The sequence below is a fragment of a genome, unplaced genomic scaffold (assembly GCF_019419815.1).
Source record: "Pyrus x bretschneideri cultivar Hongxiangsu unplaced genomic scaffold, Pyrus_bretschneideri_v1 Contig38, whole genome shotgun sequence".
NCBI classification, from domain to species: Eukaryota; Viridiplantae; Streptophyta; class Magnoliopsida; order Rosales; family Rosaceae; genus Pyrus; species Pyrus x bretschneideri.
The window spans coordinates 1,742,208-1,765,934 of NW_025999701.1; the positions used below are offsets into that span (position 1 = coordinate 1,742,208).

The following is a 23,727-nucleotide window of genomic DNA, read 5'->3' on the forward strand; positions in this document are numbered from 1 at the left end:
ATCCGAATGGTCTCCTCAACAGCAAGGGAGTAAGCATTGGAACTCATGCTCTTTTATCGAATACATATGCCAATCACGATCGGTGGGATGATGATGATTGATCAAAACATCTCCACATTAATTGTAAGATTTTAACGACAAGGAAATGAAGGAAACAAATAATTCAAACGATTCTTTTGCACATAATCATTTCCGGAATCACCCCCTTGATCTTTCTCCTTCCAAACTCAGGCTATATGCTTTGGCAAGAGAATGAATATGGAAGAACCACAAATGCGGGCAACAAAACCACTTCTCTCTGAAACACTTGCACAAACTTTTCTACTCCATCATTGGCCTTTATCATTAGATTTTGGCTTTTTGTTTTGACAAGACAATATTCTAAACTAGCGTATTCCCCTTCTTGAACTCGAGTGCAAAGGGACGGACAGACTAAGGACTCTACAATACCTTCGAGAAAATCCGTAAGTAAACTTTTTCTTCAGCGAGTATCGAAAATTTAACTTGAATGTGTATAAAGTTATAAACACAAACAAACTGCAATTTCATTTGGGCCAGGTTCACACGTTGTCAAATTACAAGCAAAAGGAACAAAGTAACCAATTAATTGTAAACTCAAATCCACACAAAACATTGTAGTTCGGGAATGTCTTGGATCCAAAATTTCCTAAACAAAAACACAACTAAAAAGTAATAAAACAACCAAGACTCTGGTTGCTTCATCTTGCATGCTGCAAGCTCCTGCCGGGCCAGAACAGAAACAAAGGAACTAAGTTCCCATTTCAGCAGCAAGGGAATACATAATACTCCAAAAGCACGAACCTACCACCCTGCAAGAACAAAAGACATGTTGATTTCTAGCTTATGCATCAAGAAGATTGAGCGCATGAATTCAGTCTTGAATACCTACAAGAACATGTATGCAATAGACATAAAGTTAGAGAATGCAACGTGTCCCCCAAAAAATGTACAACAACAACTACAAAGCCTTTTCCCACTAAGTGGGATCGGCTCTATGAATCCTAATATGCACAAAATATATGCATGCCTACAGCTATGGCCCGGAACAAGGAATATATAACTTTTTTCCAGAGCATGCTTAAATAAAAAACAAGCTGAACAGAAAGTGATCCAATTTGTTTTAAGTACCTCAAAAACACTCAGCGCCTTTGAGTTTTTCCAATTGATCGTTTTCCAGAAAACAAGTGCTTTGGTTTTAAAGTGGGAATGACCCTATCAGCCTCTCCACGGCGAGCGTTCTTGTTTCGCATCATATTAGATTTCCTGGCCTTCTTTATTGCCTTGGCCTTTTGGGAAGAGTCCTTGAAGCCCTCTCCAGGGACAACTTCAATTGGAGGCCTTGATCTAGAGCGGGAGTGGGATCTAGATAACATGCGCTGCTTCTTGTTGGGTGCATCAACATCCATGTCCATAGCATCGCCACCATCAACTGATCGCTCCCTCTTCCGACCCCTGGAGACAGATCTGCTTCGGGCTCGATTAATTGCCATAGTAGGATCAATCCCCAACTTTGTAAGCTGCCTCCCCATTCTCTTTGTTGTGAACTCCCTGTCCTTATCGAATTTCCTTGGTACAATTGGTCGACTCTCTGCTGTACTTTTCTTGATTCTATGTTGTTGAATGAACTTGCTTCTCTTTTTCCTTATCTCCGACAACATCCCTTGCTCTTCTGGAGTCAGTTTCAATGCATCCATCTCAGAATCATCATCACCCTGCTCTTCGTGCCGGAGTCCTTCTTCTCGTTCCAACTCCTTAAGCCTGTGAAATATATCAGGATCAACAAAGTCACATACATTGTACCCATCAAGAATTTCTGGCATGACATCCTCCTTCCATTCGTCATTAGCTAAGATATAGTGCTTCTTCAAACTGGAAGAGTACACACCAGCACCACCATTCTCATTCTCCAAATCCCTTTCTGTACTCCTCTTTTCCTTCTCCGCTGCTTGCTTAGACTTAGCCTCTAGAACTGCCTGAGGTATACACGGGGGCCTTTCCTTGCTGTCCCGCGGCTTTGGCAATGCAACATGAAAACGATTTAAGCATTCATTTATTTTTTTTGATTTCATCTTCAATTCTACTCTCTGATTCAACAACCTCTCACAAGCTGCGTTCTTCACAGAAATCACCCCTTCCTCGGTCAAAGTGCTCATGGTCAAGAGTACCCCCTCATCGTTTGTAGCCTCACCTCCTTGACCAATCACTGTCTTCATTGCTTCATTTTTCATCTCTGCGACCAACTTCTTGTCCTCCTCGGATATGCCCTCCAGTGGCTGCAAGTCAGTCTTGTTGCAGACTATAATCAGTGGTTTGTTCATAAATAGAGACTTAATGCTGTGAAAAAGAGATGCCTGTTGGGCAATGTTGTACCCACAAGACCCCGAGATGTCCAAGAAGAACAACACCGCAGCTCTCAAGTGGGCCAGAGCTGTGATGCTGCACATCTCAATTATATTACGGTCTTCAAAAGGTCGGTCCAAAATCCCCGGCGTATCAATTACCTGGTAACTCAGGTATTTATAATCTGTATGTCCCACAAAGAGGGATTTGGTGGTGAAAGCATAGGGCTGGACATCCACATCAGCCCTAGTAATCTTGTTAATGAATGAACTCTTTCCAACATTCGGATAGCCACAAATCAATACTGTCCTGGTATTAGGGTCAATTGAAGGTAGCCTTGCCATGTGTTGCCTAATTTGTTCTAGATAAGCTAAACTAGGACCGATCCTCTTTATCACCGTGCACATGCGGCCAAGAGCAGCAACCTTGAGACATTTGCATCGGTAAAGTGAATTACCATACTTCAACAATTTCACGTAGTCTTTAGAAATCTTTCCAATAAGGGTCCTTGCAGAATTGATTTGGCCCAGTGCAAGCTTGAAGTGATCCTTGTTGTAGAGAACATGAAGAAGGTCGCCATAGAAGGGGTGGATATCATCAAGCCTAGGAAACTCATCAATAATTGTGGAGAGCTTCTCATGAAAATTCTGTTGGGTATATTTCACCTTGCGCATATAGAACTGACGAAGACGGGAAATTGCATAACCCTTGTGGACTACAGTTGGGGTCTGTCGCTGGGTGCGAGATAGGATTATGTCAATGAAGTCCTTCCCATTTGGGACAACAGTCATCTTCTTAAAGTTATACTGCACCATGTTTACCAATTGGTCTGTTTGCAGAAAAGAATAAAGTCAAGTTAACACCAAGGTCGACTGCCATACACTAAAAGTAGAAAACATGAAGTATCCAATTCAATTTGAATTCGAAACTGATTTTCACAGCACGTCATTGATTTAAAATGTCTAACTTAGATTCGCAGTAGTTTTTATTAATAATATTAATAAAAGTAACAAAAGTTCACTGCTCAACCCAAAAATTTATAACCACCCCGCCAACACCATAACATCAGACACCAGACAAATGCTAAATAAATGTAGTGAAACTATTCTGATGAAAAATTGAAAATAATTTATCACTAACTTCATCACCAAAATCGTAAGTTTCATGATGAAAGGGAAATTCATGTCAGAACCCTACAAACCTAAGCTGAATATTAAAAACTATTTCAATATGAAACAAGCATGCAATAATGCAAAGTCAATTGTTAATTACTTCTTCGTAATCTAAGACGAAGGTAAATATGAGAGAAATTCAGAAAATAATCACGTTCATCCTTGTAACTGGCCCTTCCTCCCCACCCTGCCATAACTCATAAATGGTTTCCACCCTATCCCGACTCATCCCCATTAACTAAAAGCATTTTACTTCTTTCACCTCTCACAAATTTAACAACTAATGAATAAAACATGCCCAAAAAAATATAATCAAAACTACCGATAAGAATCGTATAAATGGACCAAACAATGTTTGCCAACGAAAATAGAGATTTTTTTTAATAACAAATAACACACCCTCCTAATCCCTGAATTAATCAAGCATCTGTTCTATAAAAAATGGTATGATTCGATTGAACAACAAGAAATTTGAACAAAAAATGATTGTTTAATTCGATCCATTAACAAACCCGCCTACAAAAAGCTGCAAACAAATTGAAAACACAGAATATAAAAACGAAATCCCAACACTAGAAACTACTAGCAAAGGACGCTGCGGTAGTAGAGCTTCGACGGATAGAGATAGAGGACTTACTTTACAACAGAGTGAGAGACTGAGAGAAGCGGCGGCGGCGGCGGCTCTGGGAAGGAAAGAAGAAAGGTAAAATTGTATAATCAAACAGATTATAAACAGCTATTTCCGAACGGTTCAGGGTTTAGGGTTTAGGGTTTAGGGTTTAACGTTTAGGGTTTAGGGTTTAGGGTTTAGGGTTTAAGAGTGAGAGACTCTTTACTCTACCGACTCGACGGCCCCTTACTCGCTGTAGCAGCTCGCCCGATTCGATGTCAAACGGGCCCGATTTATCCGATTTGGTGTGGGTTTCTGCTTTCAAATTGCATAGAGGTTGTTAATTTAGAACCGACCTAAACCGAAACGAACGACTTCAAATTAATTTTATTTACACTTGAAAAACTTTAACCAACGTAGCTAGTTATTTCTCAAGATTTCTTCGTTCTCTCAATCAGTTAAGAAACTTTTGATTGTTCTTCTCCTGTTTAATTTCTCATCCGATGGGTTACATATTATTCAGTCCAATTAACATCTACATTGAAATGACAATCGATAAATGCTATGACATGCAATCCTTGTTCTCCAAGGTAAGCTTAAAAAAGGACTTAAGAAATATCCTTCCTAATAAAGGACTCTAATATTTACACAATATTTACATTCCTACTTGAAAACTAACTCACACAACACTCCCCCCCCCCCCCTCAAGTTGGAGCATAAATGTCACACATACCCAACTTGACAAGTGAGTCATCAAAAACTCTACTACACACGGCATGAGCGAGGATATTTGCAAGCTGCTCTTCTGAATTCACAAACGGTATTGACACAATCTTCTTCTCGAACTTTTCCTTAATGAAATGTTGATCCACTTCCACATGCTTCATTCTGTCATATTGCAGCGGATTCTCTGCAATTTCTCGTGTCGACTTATTATCACAATACAACTTTGTCACCCCCTTTGGTTTGAAACCAAGACCCCAAAGCAACTTACGTAACCAGAGAACTTCACACACTTCATGCGCCATACCTCTAAATTTGGCCTCCGCAAAAGACCTAGACACCACATTCTATTTCTTGCTTCTCCAAGTGACCAAATTTCCACCAACGAACGTGAAATATCCAGAAGTAGAACGCTTATCAGTCACATCACCTGCCCAATCAGCATTAGTGAACCCCTCAATTTCTAGATGACCCGAAGTTCTACACAAGATTCCTTTCCCTGGGTCGACTTTAAATACACCAAGATATGCATAATAGCAGTCATATGATCCACACTTGGTGAGTGCAGAAATTGACTCACAACACGCATTGCATAGGCTACATTTGGACGGGTATGAGCTAAATAAATTAGTCTTCCTACCAACCTCTGATATTTGTCTTTATCCACTTGTTCTTGATCTGGATAAATCCCTAAGTGATGTTTCTCCACAATAGGTGTATCCACAGGTTTACATCCAAGTATACCTATTTCCTTTAACAAATCAAGAACATACTTCCTTTGAGATAAGAAAATACCTTGGGACGAATAAGCCACCTCAACTCCTAGAAAATACTTTAAGTCACCCAAACTCTTCATCTCGAACTCAGCCGCAAGGTTCTTCTCCAATTGTACAATCTCTTCTGAATCATCCCCTGTTATTATTATATCATCCACATAAATAATTAAGGTTGTTACTTTATCGTTCCTCTGCTTCACAAATAGAGTGTGATCAGAATGACTCTGATAATACCCATTTTTCCTCATGGTCTAAGTGAATCTTCTGAACCATGCACGAGGTGACTACTTAAGCCCATAAAGGGACTTCCGCAATCGGCACACTCCTGTTTTTCCTCCATTATCATATCCAAGAGGAAAGTCCATATATACTTCCTCCTCCAAATGTCCATGAAGAAACGCATTTTTGATATCAAAATGTTTCAATAGCCAATTCAAATTTGCAACTAATAAGATAAGAACTCGTACTGTATTCATCTTAGCTATCAGAGAAAAAGTTTCCTAGTAATCAACATCATACGTTTGAGTATATCCTTTTACTACCAACTGCGCCTTATGCATGTCGAGTGACCTATCAGCTTTGTATTTAACTATGAAAATCCATCCGCATCCAACTGGCTTTTTCCCCTTCGGCAACTCCACTACTTCCCATGTATTATTTGTAGTGCCTTCATCTCTTCATCCATTGCTTCCGCCCATTCTCGACTCTTCAAAGTGTCCTTTACCCGAATTGGCACTTGGATTGCTTCCACATTATTTACCTAGGCTTGATGTTCTGGTGCAAGGTTCGAGCATGACACATAATTTGCTATTGGATACTTCACTTTTCCTTCAGGAGAAAACCTGTTAGGAGGAACACCATTTGCCTTGGGGGCAACTTATATGTACTCACAATATTATCTTGATTAGTTACATGAGCATCAGTAGTAGTTACCTCAAGAATATTCAGAGACGACACATTGGGTGGCATTATCGAGCTCGAGATAGAGAGGGTGTGGGTTCGATAGTTAATGGTTGTTGGGGTAGCGTAACTAGTTTGGCAGCTTCATTCCGACACTCTGCATCACACTCTGCAAACTGTTGATGAGAAGACTTAGTTAGTTCGGCGCTCGGCGGCTGAATGATACTTAAATTCTCGGCAATGTCTTGCTGAGAGCTTTCACAAGGTTCTTTTTCAACACATGCTCCTTCTGAGCTACATATTTCGAACCACTCAAGATCACCATTAGTATTCTCCCCCTGGTGATCGGAAGGCCATGGAATCGAAGCATAAAAATACTCAGATTTAGAAAAAGTAACATCCATGGTCACATATATATAGTAAGTTTCAGGGTGGTATCACTTATGCCTTTTCTGTTGAAGATTCAAGAAATTTTCAGTTCTCTTTCCCGTTCCGTTGGTGTTTGTAGTGATTCATTTTTATGTATCTTCCTTTTAAATGCCTAATAATTGGTAATCTAATTATATCGTTGCTTTTGTATAATTAAAGGTTTTAGGATAATTGAGGTTCATCTCTAATATTTTTATTTTATTGTTAGTACCGATTATAACATTATGAACAAATGTTTAAAATGCAACATAATATATATAATAATGTGATTTAGAAATACATAAAAATCACATATTCACTCTGTAGTGGAGCAGTAATGTGGTAGAAGTGGGTTGCAATTTGTGGTATTGTAATGATGAGATGATATGTATAGATTCTACTCTTCACCTTATGGTCATGGAGTAATTGTTTAATGTTTTTTACTCTATTATTTGATTCTTTGTTGTATTCTTTAATAAATTCTTCAAATGTGCTTTCGCGCATGCAAAATCCTTTATTTATTTATTTTTACACATTTTAGGGTAAATGACAAAAAACTACCTCAACTATTGGTGTCACGACACTTTCATACTTCATCTTTTAAATTTGACAATGTCATACCTCATCTTACAAATTTGTGCCAATGTCAGACCTTCGTTAGTTTTTCTATTAATTTCTCTGTTAAATGCTGAAGTGGCCAGAGAAAAGACCTACTCACTAATCCAACTGGATTAAAAAATAATTAAATATATTTTTAATAATTAAATATTAAAAAATTAAAATAACATTATTTTTTTTATATAAAATTATGGGATCCACCCTCTCTCTCTCCCTCGCCTTTAGCTCTTCTCTCTCTGTACACCTGCATCCCCAAAACCCTTCCTACCTGTCCCCCATCCCCAACCTTCCTCCCCCTCACCCTTTCTTCCCCTCATTCCCCGTCTTCCCCAAACTCAAAACCAGAACCACCTAACCTAGATCCCACCCCGCTCATATCTCCGTCTTCCCCAAACGGTTTGGACTACACCCAAATCTGACAATCCGTCAACCTGGTGTACACCGTCCCGTCGTTCGACACCGCCAATGTGTTCACAACGTCTTCGTGCACCTTGACCGACTTAACGCAGCTGAGATTTGAGTCCCGCCAAATCTGCAGGTTCTTGTCCCAAGAGACTGAGTAAATCAGGGCATTGTTGACGGCGATGCCAATGACAGCGTCGACATGTTGGATCTAGAGGCATTTCTTGTGGCCCGATGCGGCGTAGAGGAGGTTGTGGTTGATGGCGAGGCAGGTGATTAAGAGGGAAGGGCGGCGGGGCGGGAGAGTGGCAAAGCAGAGGTGGGAGACGGAGAGGTCGAGGGGGTCTAGAAGGGAGAGTTTCTGGATGGAGAGGATAAATGGCAACGTTTGGAGGGAGAGGTTTCGCAAAGAAGACGGGAGCTGGGGGAAGAAAGGGTAAGGGGGAGGAAGGTTGAGAGGGGGAACGGGTATGAAGGGTTATGGGGATGCAAGTGTCCAGAGAAAAGAGAGAAGAGAGATAGTCGAGAGAGATAGGGTGGATCCCACAATTTTACATAAAAAAATAATTTTATTTTTAATTTTTTAATATTTAATTATTTTTTAATCCAGTTGGATTAGTGAGTGGGTCATGTCTCTGGTCACATCAGCATTTAACAGAGAAATTAATAGGAAAACTAACGAAGGTCTGACATTGGCACAAATTAGTAACATGAGGTATGACATTGTCAATTTTAAAAGATGAGGTATGAAAGTGTCGTTTGACCTATAGTTGAGGTCATTTTGTGTAATTTACCCCACATTTTACATGCGACTTAAATATGTTCTATTTTCTTTTATTTGCAGTTGTATCTTCTATTTCATTTTTATGACTCGATATGAGAAGAAAATAATTAATGATACGTATTAAACGGGCTATCAGTTATCCTAATAAAAATACATATCTTGAAGTAGATTTCACTTCGGAGCTATCAGTGATCCAATTTGCATCACTGTACCCTTATACTACATAAGGAAATCCTTTATAGTTTATAGAATAATCCATAGTTCCTCTTAGATACTTAAACACTTGCTTTAAAGCATTCCAGTGTTCTTTACTTGGATTATGAGTGTATCTACTTAGCCTTCCAACCGCATAAGCTATATTAGGTCTAGCTTTATTTGCTATATATATATATCAAAGACCCAATCATCTGAGAATACACCTCTATTTTTAAGTAACCATACACTTGGTTTATATGGTGTCGAGACAGAATTGCAATTGAAAAAATTGAACTTCTTGAGCATTTTCTCAATTGAACTAGCTTGATTTATAATAAAACTTGCTTGTGTTCTTTCTACTTTCATTCCCAAAATAATATTGGTGTCTCCTAGATCTTTCATATCAAATCTCTTTGATATATAAGACTTAACATCTTTCACAATTTCCAGACTTGTTCCAAATAATAATATATCATCAACGTAAAGACATAAAATAACACAGTGTCCATTGCATTCCGTATAGTAGACACACTTTTCATGCTCATTAATTTCAAAATCATATTCTAAAATGACTTTATCAAACTTCTAATGCCACTGCTTAGGAGTTTGCTTGAGTCCATATAACGATTTAACCAACTTACACACTTTATGTTCTTGGCCTTTCACTATAAAACCTTCGGCTTGCTCCATGTAAATTTCTTCATCTAAGTCTCCATTCAAAAATGTTGTTTTAGCATCCATTTGATGAACTACTAAATTGTGTATAGAAGCTAATGCTATAAGGATCCTAATTGTGGTAACCCTAGACACATGAGAGTAAGTGTCAAAATAATCAATTCCCTTCTTTTGAGTGAATCTCTTGGCTACTAGCCTAGCTTTGTACTTGTCTATACCTCCATCAGGCTTCAGTTTCTTCCTAAATACCCACTTACAACCCATTGGTGTAGTACCTGGTGGTAAATCCGTTAACTCCTAAGTGTTGTTTTGTAAAATAGACTCAACTTCACTATTTATAGCTTCTTTCCAAAATGGAGCATCAACGGAGATCATGGTTTCCTTATATGTTGTTGGATCACCTTCAATTAAAAAAGTACAAAAATCATCACCAAAGTTCTTCTCCACTCTAGTTCACTTACTCCTTCTAAGTTCTACTAGAGGCTCTTCTTCATTTGTAACTTGATGGCTAATACTTGTGGAAGCTTTATGAGTTCTAGTGCATGATTTATCTACCACTTGCTTTTGCATTCTAGTCTTGAAAGGAAATATGTCTTCAAAATAAGTTGCATCCCTAGACTCTAATACAGTGCTATTCAAAATTTCATTTATTTCAGAGTTGACTAGAAATCTATCGGCACTACTATTATAAGCATAACCTAAGAAAACAGTATCCACAGTTTTAGATCTTATCTTCTTTCTCTTAGGTTCTGGGATTGCAACTTTAGCCAAACACCCCCACACCTTCAAGACTTGAAGATTTGGTGTTCACTTTTTCCAAATTTCATATGGAGTAGTAGTGTTGTCTTTGGTGATTGCTCTATTTAATATAAAAGATGCAGTCAAAATTCCTTCCCCCCGCAAATTTTCAGGTAATCCAAAACTCGAAAGCATTGCGTTCACCATGTCCAATAAGGTCCTATTCTTCATTTCTGTAACTCCATTTGATTGTGGAGAATAAGGTGCAGTTACTTCACGTATAATACCTGCTCTTCACAAAAAACACTAGGATCGGTAAGAGTGTACTCACCACCTCTATCAGACCTAAGTCTCCTTATCCTTTTCTCTAATTGATCTTGAATTTACCAAATACTTCATCCTTGGTCTTTATCAAATAAATATGACAATACTTCAAACAATCATCTATAAATGTGACAAAATACTTATTACTGGCTCTAGTTGGTAATCTATTTAAGTCATAAACATCACTATGTATAAGCTCTAAAATTTGGGTATTCCTTTCCACAGACTTAAAAGGTTTCGTGGGTTGTTTTGCCTGTACACAAATTGCACACTTATGCTTAAGATTCATATTTGACTTTAGGACTAGGTCCGAATCCATCATTTTCTTCATTTTTAACAAGTTTACATGTCGCAAATGTCCATGCCAAACATTACTAGATTTAACATTGAGAACTTTTGGAAGATTATTGCACTCGGAAGAAACACTTAACTTAAATAATCCTTCACTGATAAAACCTTTTCCAATAAATACATCATTCTTAGTTATTACAACCTTGTTTGATTCCATTTCAACTTTATAGCCTTGCTTCACTAAATAGGATCCACTAATTAAATTTAAATATCATGTACATGTCGCACGTCCTTCAAAATTAAGACAATTCCAGATATCTTTAGTTCTGTCTCCAATTCCAAGCACTTACGACATTAAGTCATTTCCTAGAGTTACACGTCTTCCACCTAATTCCTGATAGATTTTAAAAAATTCACGATCAAAACAGGCATGTACATTAGCTCTAGAATCTACCCACCAATTCTTATTTTCATAAGTAAAATTGACAAAGGAATCATACTTAAAATGTGTTTGAGAATATTGTTGCTCCATCAGCATATTCACTTGGGCTTTTGGACCATTATGATTTGACTTAGACTTGTTTTCCACAATCTTCTTGTAGAAACAATCCTTAGCCTTATGATTGGTTCTTCCGCAAACAAAGCAAACCCCCTTCTCTCTCCCTTGCTCCTTAGTCTTCTGGAAGTTCTTATTTTGGTTGGGTGATTTGAACTTAAAATTTGTTCTTCTAGGTTTGAAATTCTTATTACTTATGGTGAACTTGTTTTTGTTTTTTCCATTTTTGTTGGTGTCATTCTCAACTAAGTTCACAGTTGTTTGCTTTTCGGTTTCCTTCTTTTGGCTTGACCTATGTTTCTCTTCGATCCTAATTGAATTTATGACGTGAACCAAAGTAAGGTCTCCTTGTTTATGCCTTAATGTTCTAGCAAAGTCATTCCAAGATTATTGAGGCAGTTTATCAATAAGGCAGGAGACTTTAAAGTCCTCACTGAACTTCGTTCCTTTCTTTTCAGCACCTCTTAATAGCTCTTGATACTCATGTATTTATTCCCCCACAGACTTATTATTAACCATCTTATAATCATTAAAGTTTCTGACCGTGAACCTATCCATCCCAGCATCTATAATTCCATATTCCACTTCTAAAGTTTCCCAAAGTTCTTTGATGGTGGATGTAGTAGCATGATACACATCATAGAGGTGATCATAAAGGGCACTTAAGATTATGTTGTGACAATGGTATTCTATTAGTTTAGGGGTTAGTTTAGAAGATAACTCTTTAGAAGAGGAATCTTTGTTTGATTGAGTTTCTTCAAGTGCGGATACAAGTCCTAAGACTGTTAACCAATATTTCACTTGTTTTTGCCACCTATGGAAATTATGGTCACTAAAATTTTCAAGCTTAACACTATTGGCTTCTTCTAGACTTGCAATTTGTTATGTAATATTGACTAATAATAAGTGAGAGAGACATAAGATTGCTACAACACTGTAGAAATTAAAATAAGTTTGTAACTCAAAAGTTTTCAACACATATAGAATAAACTATACTATTGTATAATATCCTTAGATCAATTAATAGTGATAATTACAAACAAATTTGATTAAAGCACCTAAGATCAAGTAATATATCAATATGCAATTACGAAATAGTAAACAGTTAACTAGAAAACTCAATTAAGATATCAATACACAAACTAATTTGATTTGTGATTAAATGACGATTAGTGTTTAAGAATTAATTCTACTTATACTATATAGGATCAATCCTAGAGAGTAAATGACAGATAAGCAGTATGCTTTGGTACCGAAAAAAAAATTAAAAAAAATTAAAAAAATGCAGAGAATCAAAGATGCAATCAACGAAGGGCAAGGTTAGCCTTCCCTAAAAATTCAACGACAGGACCCTAAAATCCCACTCTCAACACAGGAAAACTACAAGTCTTGGGGCTTTCAAGGCATTGTAAAAACAGATTGTAAAATTTGCTATTATATTATCACACTTCTACGGCTTTAGATTGTGAAATATATTGCAAAAATATACCAACTATTTATATGATCAAATATAACAAATCAAGAGCACGTTTGTTGATCAAATATAACAAATCAAGAGCACGTTTGTTACACCTCCTTAGGAGGGATTGGCTTGGACTACCTTAAGTAGGACTATAATCCTACGTTTGGTCGGTTGTGGGACTAAAATCGACTACGAGTCCCTGCGCACTTCGCTAAAGCTCTCAGCCTAATCCCACGCTTTTGCTTGGTATTAGCAAGGACTAGAAGAAGGAAACCAGGCCGACATCCAATCCCCACTTACGCTTGCTAAACACCCCCCCCCCTCCCCAATCCCTCCACGCTCCGCCTTCTTCTGTGGAGCTGTCACCATGGCCAGGGTGTCGGTGGTGATCCACCTTCATCTTTTGTGCGACCAAGATTCGGTGTCATCGAGGGAGGACGACGACGAGCTCGAAGAAGAAGAGATCGTCGACGAACCAAAAGGAATAACGCTGCAATCGCACACTCTATAGCATTCTTGGACCTTCTGGAGTTCTGGGTTAATTTTGTTTGGTTGGTAGGAAAACTTGTATGGATTTGGCGTTGCAGTGTGGAGTTCTGGATTTAATTTTGATGTTAATTTCTTTCATTTCCTGTTTTTTTTTTTTTTGGTTTGATTTTGAGTTCTGGGTTAATTTTGTTAGGGCCTCAAAGTCTCTTTCTTGAAGGAATATACAGTGTGTGGTCTTTGTCATAACCGGCATGCTTTGCTCATCTCCATTTTCTAGTGTTTTACACTGCCCATCATCATTTCCAGTTCTGGGTTTAGTTTTGATGTTAAATTTCTTTAATTTTTTTTTTTGGTTTTAATTTTGTTTGTTTCGGTTTAATTTTGTTTATTTTGGGTTTAATTCTGGAGTTCTAGACCTTTTGATATCATATCGATTGCAATCCTAAAAATTGCAAACGATGAATTTGGCTCAATGTGGCGTTGCATTTCTTTCTTAATGTTCTCTTATTAACAAAAAAAAATTGGGTCAATATTTTAGTCCGACACTTAGTCCGGCACTACACTAAACACTTCACTATTTTTATCCTATTTAGTCTAAGCCAAGTCGGTCTAGCTTAGTCTCTGAAGCTAGTCCAGTTTGAGATAGTCCGGTACAATAAACGCACCCCAAATGTATAATCACTATTAGACTTATGAAAATTAAATTAGGAATAAGAATATCTAGCCTGTGAACTAAAGAGAGGCACGATGTCACTGGTCTAAAGCCGTAGGCGCCTCCCTACGTGCAGGTTATGGCGGTGCCTACAACTCCCATCATAGGATGTCTGATCCATTATGCACGCTAACGACATACAGAATTGCCAAGTAGTGATCGATTGCCCAAGAATTATAAAGTAGAGATATGAGAGCTGAGGGAGACAGAAAAGTTTTTTAGCGTATCGATTGTCCAAGAATTATAAAGTAGAGATGTGAAAGCTGAGGGAGACAGAAAAGTTTTTTAGCGTATACTATTTTCTGCCTGAGGTTTCTTATTTAAATAACTTCTTATACCATTTCAGAAAAGGATTATGACTCTTCAAATAAAACACAACTCTTAAACATTAAAAATAAATAAAATAATAATAATAATAAGTTTTGAATCTTTAAAATAAAATATAATTAAAATAACCAACACTTGTATGCAGAACTTGATGTCGAAGGGGTAGGGTGCTCGGAATGCTTAATAGCATATGAAAGAGTTATCATTCAGTCAGCTGAAGTGATAAGTGGTGTGAAGTTAAGCGTTTATGGTTTTCTGCGTACAAACAACCAATGAACCAAACAATTGAATGAGTAGTGGAAAAGTTAAGTCCTCTATTTTTTCAGCTTCCAGTGCAAGCAATCGAATAGATCCTGTAGCGCCTTCACAATATGCGATACCTAATGATTCAGTTGCTGAATCAACTAGTGCAGCACCTGCAGCTGGTGGTGAGAAAGTAAGCAGTGAAATGCCTCGAACGGATTTTTCTAAGACGAGGAGCAATGAGTAGCAGCAGCTCCCGAACATACTGGGAAAGTATCCACTCATATTTTGTGTCATATATGTCGTAGATGTTGAATGAATGCATGAATTTGTGATCAGTTCACGCAACAAGTCATTACATTTTACAATAAATTATTCAGACACAGAAAAAACTAACATGCTTGTTCGCTCGAATAGGTAGACCCTACCATTGTACGTAGACCACACATGTATTAGAGAGCGTGTCAGTTAGTGTCCATAATAGCAGGGCAGCACCCTAGCTATATTTTATATTTATAATGATCTTTTTATCTTTGAATCTGTGAGTTCTTGACCTAATCCAAGATCAAGCTCAAGGGTTATTCTTTTGTTTGAGAAGACAATAACCCGAAGTAATATCATCGTAATAACGCATGTCTAACCCGAAGTAATATCATCGTAATAACGCATGTCTTATCATACCAATGAAAGCGGTAGAGGTGAGTCAAATTGCTCAAATTTTGTACAGTATTTGATTTCTAGTACCAGTCCTTGACCATCTATCTCTTGCTAATTAAATCAGCTAGGTAGTTAAATCAAGATTAATATATGTCTGTGTGAATGATACAGGCCCATTTTCCAGCAATAGTTGAAATACAAAGGCTCTTCATCGCGATGCGGGATACGACAGGACAAGAGTGGAGATTCACCTAAATGGCAGGACCAACATTTATTTGTTAGACTCAAGGGTGACATGCTTTTAAATCAGTGGCAGGCTGGTGATAAAGGTAATTCATGCCTGCAAATCTCTCCCTCTCGCTTTTTCTGTTTCTTGTCAGTTTCATTGAGCTAGACTGGTGTATATCTTTTATCGTTTCAGTGATATTTCATCGAATTGTTTCGAAAGGAAAGCTTCAATCGGAACAATAAAGGCTTCATCTGATCTACCAGCTCTAGTTTAAGGTACTGATGCTGCGATATGACTTTCGATTGAATAAATATTTGAAATGTGGAACACAAAACTGGATCGTAAAAGCAACATTTTTCGTTGCCCTACTTGTTACATAAAATCTTGTACGATGAACATGCTACAAAGTATTTATAGCTTAAGATCTGGGACTAGCTCTGTAGCCTATGAAGGATATTAGAACTAATTAAAATGTTTTACTGCTTGCTCTTTTATAAATTCATACCGCATTCCTGGAAGCATGAAGAATCCAGGAAAAGATTCATGCTGGACTAAGGCACAAAAAATTCTTGCAATTATATTATATGATTAAGAGTTAATATTCTCCACCATACCATAAATCAAGCTTTATCATCCATAATTTATTCCAGATTTATTGGCTAACTAGCAACATGTGATATATTTTCTTCTAATAGGAACAATCTGCGCCGGATAAGAAACAAGTCTGAAGAAAGAACAGGAAATACCTTTTCTTTTCGATCGAGTACTTCATTTGCCATTTAATATTACGGTGTATTTATTTTTATTTATAAGTGAGGGATCTTAAATTTTAATATCGGGAATAATGAGTTTGCAACTAATTTATTTCTCCACCCTTTATTGTGTAAATACATCGTCAAATAAAAAAAAAGTTATTTCACCATCTTCAATCTTGATTCTATTTTGGAGATATTGTACTCATGTTCGAAAACAACTACACAGAGTGGCAAATTAGTACCAAAATTTTCTTCTAGTCAACTTGTGGTCATAGACTGGAGAATAAATAGATATAAATTTAATATTTATTCTTAATCTTTGACGTCAAATTCAAAGAGTAAGTGATCATAAGAATGGGACTACAAGAAATACATGACCACTCACCAAGCTATCAAAATAACAGAGTCCAAAACTAAAGCCCTTCCTCCCCTCTAAAATATCACATGGTATGCAAATTTCTATTATAAATACTAATATATGCCCACACACAAAGTGTGTATAAAAGTTTTAATTTTGTTTTTTTATTGGAGTAGAGAGAAAGAGAGTGAGACAGAGTGGCGATGGTGAGGAGAGCGGTTTCTTTTTTATTTTTTATTTTTTTATATATTTAAATTAGAGATGTTAAAATCACCTGTATATGAGGTTTAAAGAAAAAACAGTAAAGTTTTATTTTGGAAAATTACGTTACTAGCTTTAACTTTTTTATTGTGATATAAAATTAAATAGTATTTTTACTCTTTTTTTATTGGCAACGAGGATATTATTAATATGTAGTTTAAATAACTTTTTTTTTTCTGACGAAAGAAAAGGGTATTATAGCTTTTTATGCTTTCAACATACACTTACACACAATTTTTTTTATTTTTTTTTTATATTTTCTGATTCTTTCGGAATCTGATTATAAATGAATTTGAATTTGGATTAAGCCTCATCCAATTTAAAACGATCAGTTTACAAGTCTACTAGATCAAGGCAAAACTTCAACAATCAAGACTCGAAAACATCCCACCAGTTACTTTCATTACCAAAATGTGTTGTAATTTGTAACTAGCAAATGGGCACACACAAAGTGTGTGAGAAAATTTTTCATTTTTGTTTTTGAAATAGAAGGAGAGAGGAAGAGGGTCATAGAGAATGTGGGAGTGGGAAGTTTTTTTTTATTTTTTTAATTAGAGATATGTTAGGATTACATATATGTAAGGTTTTAAAAATTAAAAAAAACCAAAATTTGGTTGTCTGAAATTACATTTCTGCCCCATATTTCTTATTCTTGTTCTGTTTTCATTAGAGGGTTAAACTGGTAATTTCATAAGATTTTGGTGAGTTTTTTTATTAATTAGTAGAGATGAGGAAAACGATACAAGGATTCACAAAAAAGAGTTGAATCTTAAATCTAGTATAAATATGGCTGACCAGAATCTTGATCAGCAACTTTGCAGAATGAGTTCTCAAGGTTTTGCTTTCATACTTCCTAACCTTCTCAACAGCCTTCTCTGTTTTAGATGTAGCTCTTACAGAAAGAAACAGAAAACATAGGAAAACATGTTGAGAAAAATCTCACATTGATGAGAATGTTGAGAATTGTGAAGTTTCTGAGGTTGGGCTACTCCTCGTATAATCAATTGAAGTTATAGTGGAATCCCAACTTCTTTATGATATCAAAGTAGGTTGTTCTCGTGTGATGACGTCAAATGGTCACACTCGCTTTACGTCACCTTGTTATGTTATTCACGTATAAGGCTTGAAAATTAATTCAACAAATATGACGGAGCTTGCTGAGATGAAACCAGAAAAAGGCAAATCACAAAAACATTTACCGAGTCAATTAAACGGACACCTCAGAGATCGCAGAACGAATTCATACGGAAGAACACCCTCCCTCAATCTCTTCCCATGCTTTGAACCCTATTCTTGCACCTTTGACATGATCAGTCACAGAGCCATATCTCAGCTGACCTCCAAAAACATAGAAAAGTTTTAAAACAGATACGTTTCAGCCACAAAGCATGGTGGAGAAGTAACCAGGCTAGCTCGCACGTCAAAAATACTTCATATTGGGAGTAGCAAATATACCATCTTTTGAAGAACTTGGGAGTAGGAAACAATCATAAGTTGACTATCAAATTGGTGATCATGCAGTATGCCACTCAACACCGTCCCTCACAAAACCATTGGAGGCATCTGATCCAACTAAGGAGCAATCCCCCGTTGAGGATAGAACAAAATATTCAATGTCGAACAAGCCTTATTTATCTTTAATATTTAAAGTCGAAAAGTATACAAGTTAATCTTATATTTTGCGTTTGTTATCTCTCTCTTCTTTATATTTCGTCTATCTTTTTGTTGTTCTACTATGTAGTTGTACACACACAAAAAGGTCAAATTTAGTTATTTCTGGTCTATGTAGTTTAATTCATGTTTCACTTTAGTCATTTTTGTTTCAGTTGTGCTAGTTTTGACCATAAGTTTTTCGTCTATTTACGTATGATAGCCATACTAGCAAATTTAGTTATTTCTGGTCTATGTAGTTTAATTCATGTTTCACTTTAGTCATTTTTGTTTCAGTTGTGCTAGTTTTGACCATAAGTTTTTCGTCTATTTACGTATGATAGCCATACTAGCAAATTTTGGACCAAAACTGTGAAATTGATTGCTGTTTAGGGACACAAAGCATCGATGTATGAGAAGCCGAATCTCCATGATGAGTACGTGTGTCTTGTATGTTAGCGTATAAATGGGTCCTAGAGTCACCATCTTCAAATTAGGGAAGAACAAGATGGTCAACAGACTAAAAACATAAACATAAATTGAGATGATTTTAAAAATGTACAAATTGAGAAAATTAAAACTTCGCAGCTTGTTTTGAATCATATTATAAGTTTGAAAGGTGTAAAATGTATGAATTGTTTGATAACCATTTCGTTTTCAAAAATATAACTTTTAGTTTTCATGTTTTTGAATAGTAGTTATGGGTGACAACTGAAAACAAAAAACGATATTGTTATTACATTTTTACACCCAGAGGGCCACAACAAGTGAATATCGCCCGGTGCTTATAACTGCCACTTCCCTCGTATACGCAAATAAAAGAAAACCGAAGAGACGCACTTAGCATTTCGCCAACCACCAAAATTGTGCCACAAGAAATCTCTTCTTCTCTTCACATCCACCTTCTTCTTCGTCGATCACTCCTGCCACTTCTTTCATATAATGCAAGTATCTCCGCCAACTTAGTAGTTAACAACATGGACAAGTTCTCACAGTTACCCGAACCTCTCCTTCTGATCATCATCGCCAACTTGCCCTTCAAAGAAGCCGCAAGAAACTCCATTCTCTCCAAGCTATGGCGTCGCCTTGGGCGTTCGACCCAAATCGTCGAGTTCAACGAGCGTTTCTTTGTGAATACTGACGCAGCACCGGCGGACAGAGCGATTCAGAGACTAACTTTCATTGATTTTGTGCGCCATTGGATTGACAACAGCCCAAAAACGCCTGTGGGTAAGGTTGCTCTCACATTTTCTGAAACTGAAAATTTCCAACAATTCGTGCTGGATTGCATTCAATTTTGTGTGAAGCATGTTGTCAAACAGTTGGCGCTCGATTTTTCTGACCCCGCATGGGATGAACTCGGGTATGATTACCACGAGTCCTATTTTGATTTGCCTTTGGATGTGTATAATCACCGAGTTCTTGAGTCCCTAGCTCTGTTTTCTTGCAATTTTGATGCGGATTTGGTTGGGAATTTTCATCTGCTGAAGCACATTTCATTGGGTTGGATTGCTCTGCCAGTTTCCCTTCAAGAAACTCTGTTAGCACAAAGTAGATTGCTTGAGAGTCTGAGTCTGAAGAAATGTTGGGGGATGAACTCCCTTGACGTTCGTGGAAATGACTTAAAGCTAAAAACTTTGGTGGTTGATAGGTGCAGCATTCATTACCCGCATTCCTTTTATCTTGAAGCACCAAAGTTGAATTATTTGAAGTTTGTTGGTGGGGATGTGCCGGCATTGACTACAGGCGAGGGTAGCGAATTCAATTTCTTTGAAGAGTTGGACCTCGACTTGAGCCCTGTGATAGATTTTCATGGCTCTGCTAGTCCCAATTCTATTCTAGATATACTTCCTCGTAGCCTTGTGATAGATTTTCATAGCTTTGCTAGTCCCAATTCCATTCTCGATATACTTCCCCCTTCAAGGAAGTTGACAGTCTGCTCTTACATTCTTCGGGTACACATTTCTCTCTTCAACGTTTCATTGTTTGCACTAGTAATGTGGTTGGATTAGATATTGTTGAACTTGAGAGGCACTGACAAAACTTACGGATTCATAACATTATAGGGCTACATGCATGATCACAGGATTAAGGAATATAGTTGGATTTGTGTCCGAGAATTTGAGCAAAACAACCTTTTTATAGATGACAAATGAGGCGATCTGCGAAGTAAGAATGTCTCGAGGATAACACCATTCCTTGCTTAAACCATGACTCAGAACATCTCCTAAAAGCCCCAAATTTAAATTTAGTAAAACAGGACTGAGAACTTAGCTCCAACCAGTACTCAAACTCTACTGAAATCAGCTGGGATTTACTTAAGCGTTTCCCAAATCAAGTTTGGTGCTTCTATGTAAGATTGTTATCAACCTACTTCGCTGTAAATATTAACCACATTTAAAGAATTCCCTATTAACTGAGTTGGAAACTATACAATACCCTCTTATATGAACCGTCACGTTAGTTGGTGCGTTCTACCTCTTTCAAACCTTGTTATTTAAGATTTATGTGTTATTTGTTTGCAGGCTATAATCAATCATACGGAACAGGAACCAATTATTCCGAGTCCTCATTTGACAGTGACAGATTTGACACTGAAAACGACAATGCATCACCATGAACAACTCGGCATCAAGTTTTTCTTGAATTGTTGTCCTCATCTGGAGACTCTTACAATCAAACGATGCCCTGAGGAAATTTATGAGGTACTCATAGTTAACCATGCTGTATCATATTTATGGGATTTGATAATTGATTAATTAATGTTAATACTGTTTTTGTGATCTCTCTTGGTACGTTATGGCATATGATATCTAATTAATTAATGTTTAATACTATTTTTGCGACATCTCTTGGTCAGTATTACGTTACTCCTGTACTGAAGCCTCAAGAGATGTGGAAGGGAACTGTAGAAGTTTACGAGTGCATAACCCGAACACTGAGAATGGTTGAAGTAAAAGATTATATGGGGTCACAACATGAACTTGACCTGCTCAGCTATCTTCTCACACATGGCCGGATCGTGGAATAGCTTACTGTCGTTACATCAAGTGATGAGGAAGTTAATGGTGGAAACCCCGAAGAATTCAGACTCAAGGCTCGAGAGTTCTTGCATCAAGTCGAAGAAGCCTCACAAAATCTGGAAATAACAGTTCTGTAAGTAAGTAACCGATTAAATCTGCTGCATGTGTTTGCTTCCGGCAAAACAATTGGCTTTCATATGCATACAGTTGAAGATGGAATGTTCAGTCTGAGTCGAGTCTAGCTGAAAGACTTTAAGCATCCGATGATATACTTTTAGTTTCATGTGCAGTTCAAAATTAGAATCATGGAAGTTGTCTAATTCAGAGACGAGTATAAGTCTGTAAGATGTGCAGTTGCTCTTTTGATTCAGAAGGAATGATACATACATGTGAATAGTTCTCTTCTCGTATCTTCGTTAGTGTAATCGTAGATTAGATCTAGTACTGATTTGAGTCCTAGATAAAAGGAGGAGACAAATAATTGCTTGAGTGTCTGAGTTCAAAGTTTGATTTCATATATTGAATTTGAATCATACATCGATCAGTCAACATTTATATACCTTAAAACAACTCAATTCAGAAAGTAATTACCAAACCTAGCTTTAGTCATTGAGAACTTAACCCAACCCTGCAAAACCTACTTTCAACAACGAAGTCCTAGAAGGAATCATACTTAAAATGTGTTTGAGAATATTGTTGCTCCATCAGCATATTCACTTGGGCTTTTGGACCATTATGATTTGACTTAGACTTGTTTTCCACAATCTTCTTGTAGAAACAATCCTTAGCCTTATGATTGGTTCTTCCGCAAACAAAGCAAACCCCCTTCTCTCTCCCTTGCTCCTTAGTCTTCTGGAAGTTCTTATTTTGGTTGGGTGATTTGAACTTAAAATTTGTTCTTCTAGGTTTGAAATTCTTATTACTTATGGTGAACTTGTTTTTGTTTTTTCCATTTTTGTTGGTGTCATTCTCAACTAAGTTCACAGTTGTTTGCTTTTCGGTTTCCTTCTTTTGGCTTGACCTATGTTTCTCTTCGATCCTAATTGAATTTATGACGTGAACCAAAGTAAGGTCTCCTTGTTTATGCCTTAATGTTCTAGCAAAGTCATTCCAAGATTATTGAGGCAGTTTATCAATAAGGCAGGAGACTTTAAAGTCCTCACTGAACTTCGTTCCTTTCTTTTCAGCACCTCTTAATAGCTCTTGATACTCATGTATTTATTCCCCCACAGACTTATTATTAACCATCTTATAATCATTAAAGTTTCTGACCGTGAACCTATCCATCCCAGCATCTATAATTCCATATTCCACTTCTAAAGTTTCCCAAAGTTCTTTGATGGTGGATGTAGTAGCATGATACACATCATAGAGGTGATCATAAAGGGCACTTAAGATTATGTTGTGACAATGGTATTCTATTAGTTTAGGGGTTAGTTTAGAAGATAACTCTTTAGAAGAGGAATCTTTGTTTGATTGAGTTTCTTCAAGTGCGGATACAAGTCCTAAGACTGTTAACCAATATTTCACTTGTTTTTGCCACCTATGGAAATTATGGTCACTAAAATTTTCAAGCTTAACACTATTGGCTTCTTCTAGACTTGCAATTTGTTATGTAATATTGACTAATAATAAGTGAGAGAGACATAAGATTGCTACAACACTGTAGAAATTAAAATAAGTTTGTAACTCAAAAGTTTTCAACACATATAGAATAAACTATACTATTGTATAATATCCTTAGATCAATTAATAGTGATAATTACAAACAAATTTGATTAAAGCACCTAAGATCAAGTAATATATCAATATGCAATTACGAAATAGTAAACAGTTAACTAGAAAACTCAATTAAGATATCAATACACAAACTAATTTGATTTGTGATTAAATGACGATTAGTGTTTAAGAATTAATTCTACTTATACTATAGGATCAATCCTAGAGAGTAAATGACAGATAAGCAGTATGCTTTGGTACCGAAAAAAAAATTAAAAAAAATTAAAAAAATGCAGAGAATCAAAGATG

The 23,727-nt window shown here is 36.8% G+C and overlaps 3 protein-coding genes across 3 annotated transcripts; 1 reads left to right on the forward strand and 2 right to left on the reverse strand.

Moving 5' to 3' along the window:
• Positions 1 to 511: 511 nt before the first annotated feature.
• Positions 512 to 4,518, reverse strand: LOC103967184 (nucleolar GTP-binding protein 1-like). The gene is made up of 3 exons (XM_048564248.1): positions 4,171 to 4,518; positions 1,150 to 3,190; positions 512 to 906 (listed from the first exon to the last, which is right to left on the reverse strand). Exon 2 carries the CDS (start codon positions 3,174 to 3,176, stop codon positions 1,161 to 1,163), a length of 2,016 nt encoding a protein of 671 aa, XP_048420205.1. The 5' UTR covers positions 3,177 to 3,190; positions 4,171 to 4,518; the 3' UTR covers positions 512 to 906; positions 1,150 to 1,160.
• Positions 4,519 to 5,213: 695 nt separating this feature from the next.
• LOC108865476 (uncharacterized mitochondrial protein AtMg00810-like) lies at positions 5,214 to 5,890 on the reverse strand. Its single transcript, XM_048564093.1, has 2 exons — positions 5,662 to 5,890; positions 5,214 to 5,374 (listed from the first exon to the last, which is right to left on the reverse strand). Exons 1-2 carry the CDS (start codon positions 5,888 to 5,890, stop codon positions 5,214 to 5,216), a joined length of 390 nt encoding a protein of 129 aa, XP_048420050.1.
• Positions 5,891 to 19,252: 13,362 nt separating this feature from the next.
• On the forward strand, positions 19,253 to 21,986 carry LOC103926733 (putative F-box/LRR-repeat protein At1g56400). The gene is made up of 3 exons (XM_048564035.1): positions 19,253 to 20,631; positions 21,202 to 21,381; positions 21,537 to 21,986. Exons 1-3 carry the CDS (start codon positions 19,654 to 19,656, stop codon positions 21,705 to 21,707), a joined length of 1,329 nt encoding a protein of 442 aa, XP_048419992.1. The 5' UTR covers positions 19,253 to 19,653; the 3' UTR covers positions 21,708 to 21,986.
• Positions 21,987 to 23,727: the final 1,741 nt, after the last annotated feature.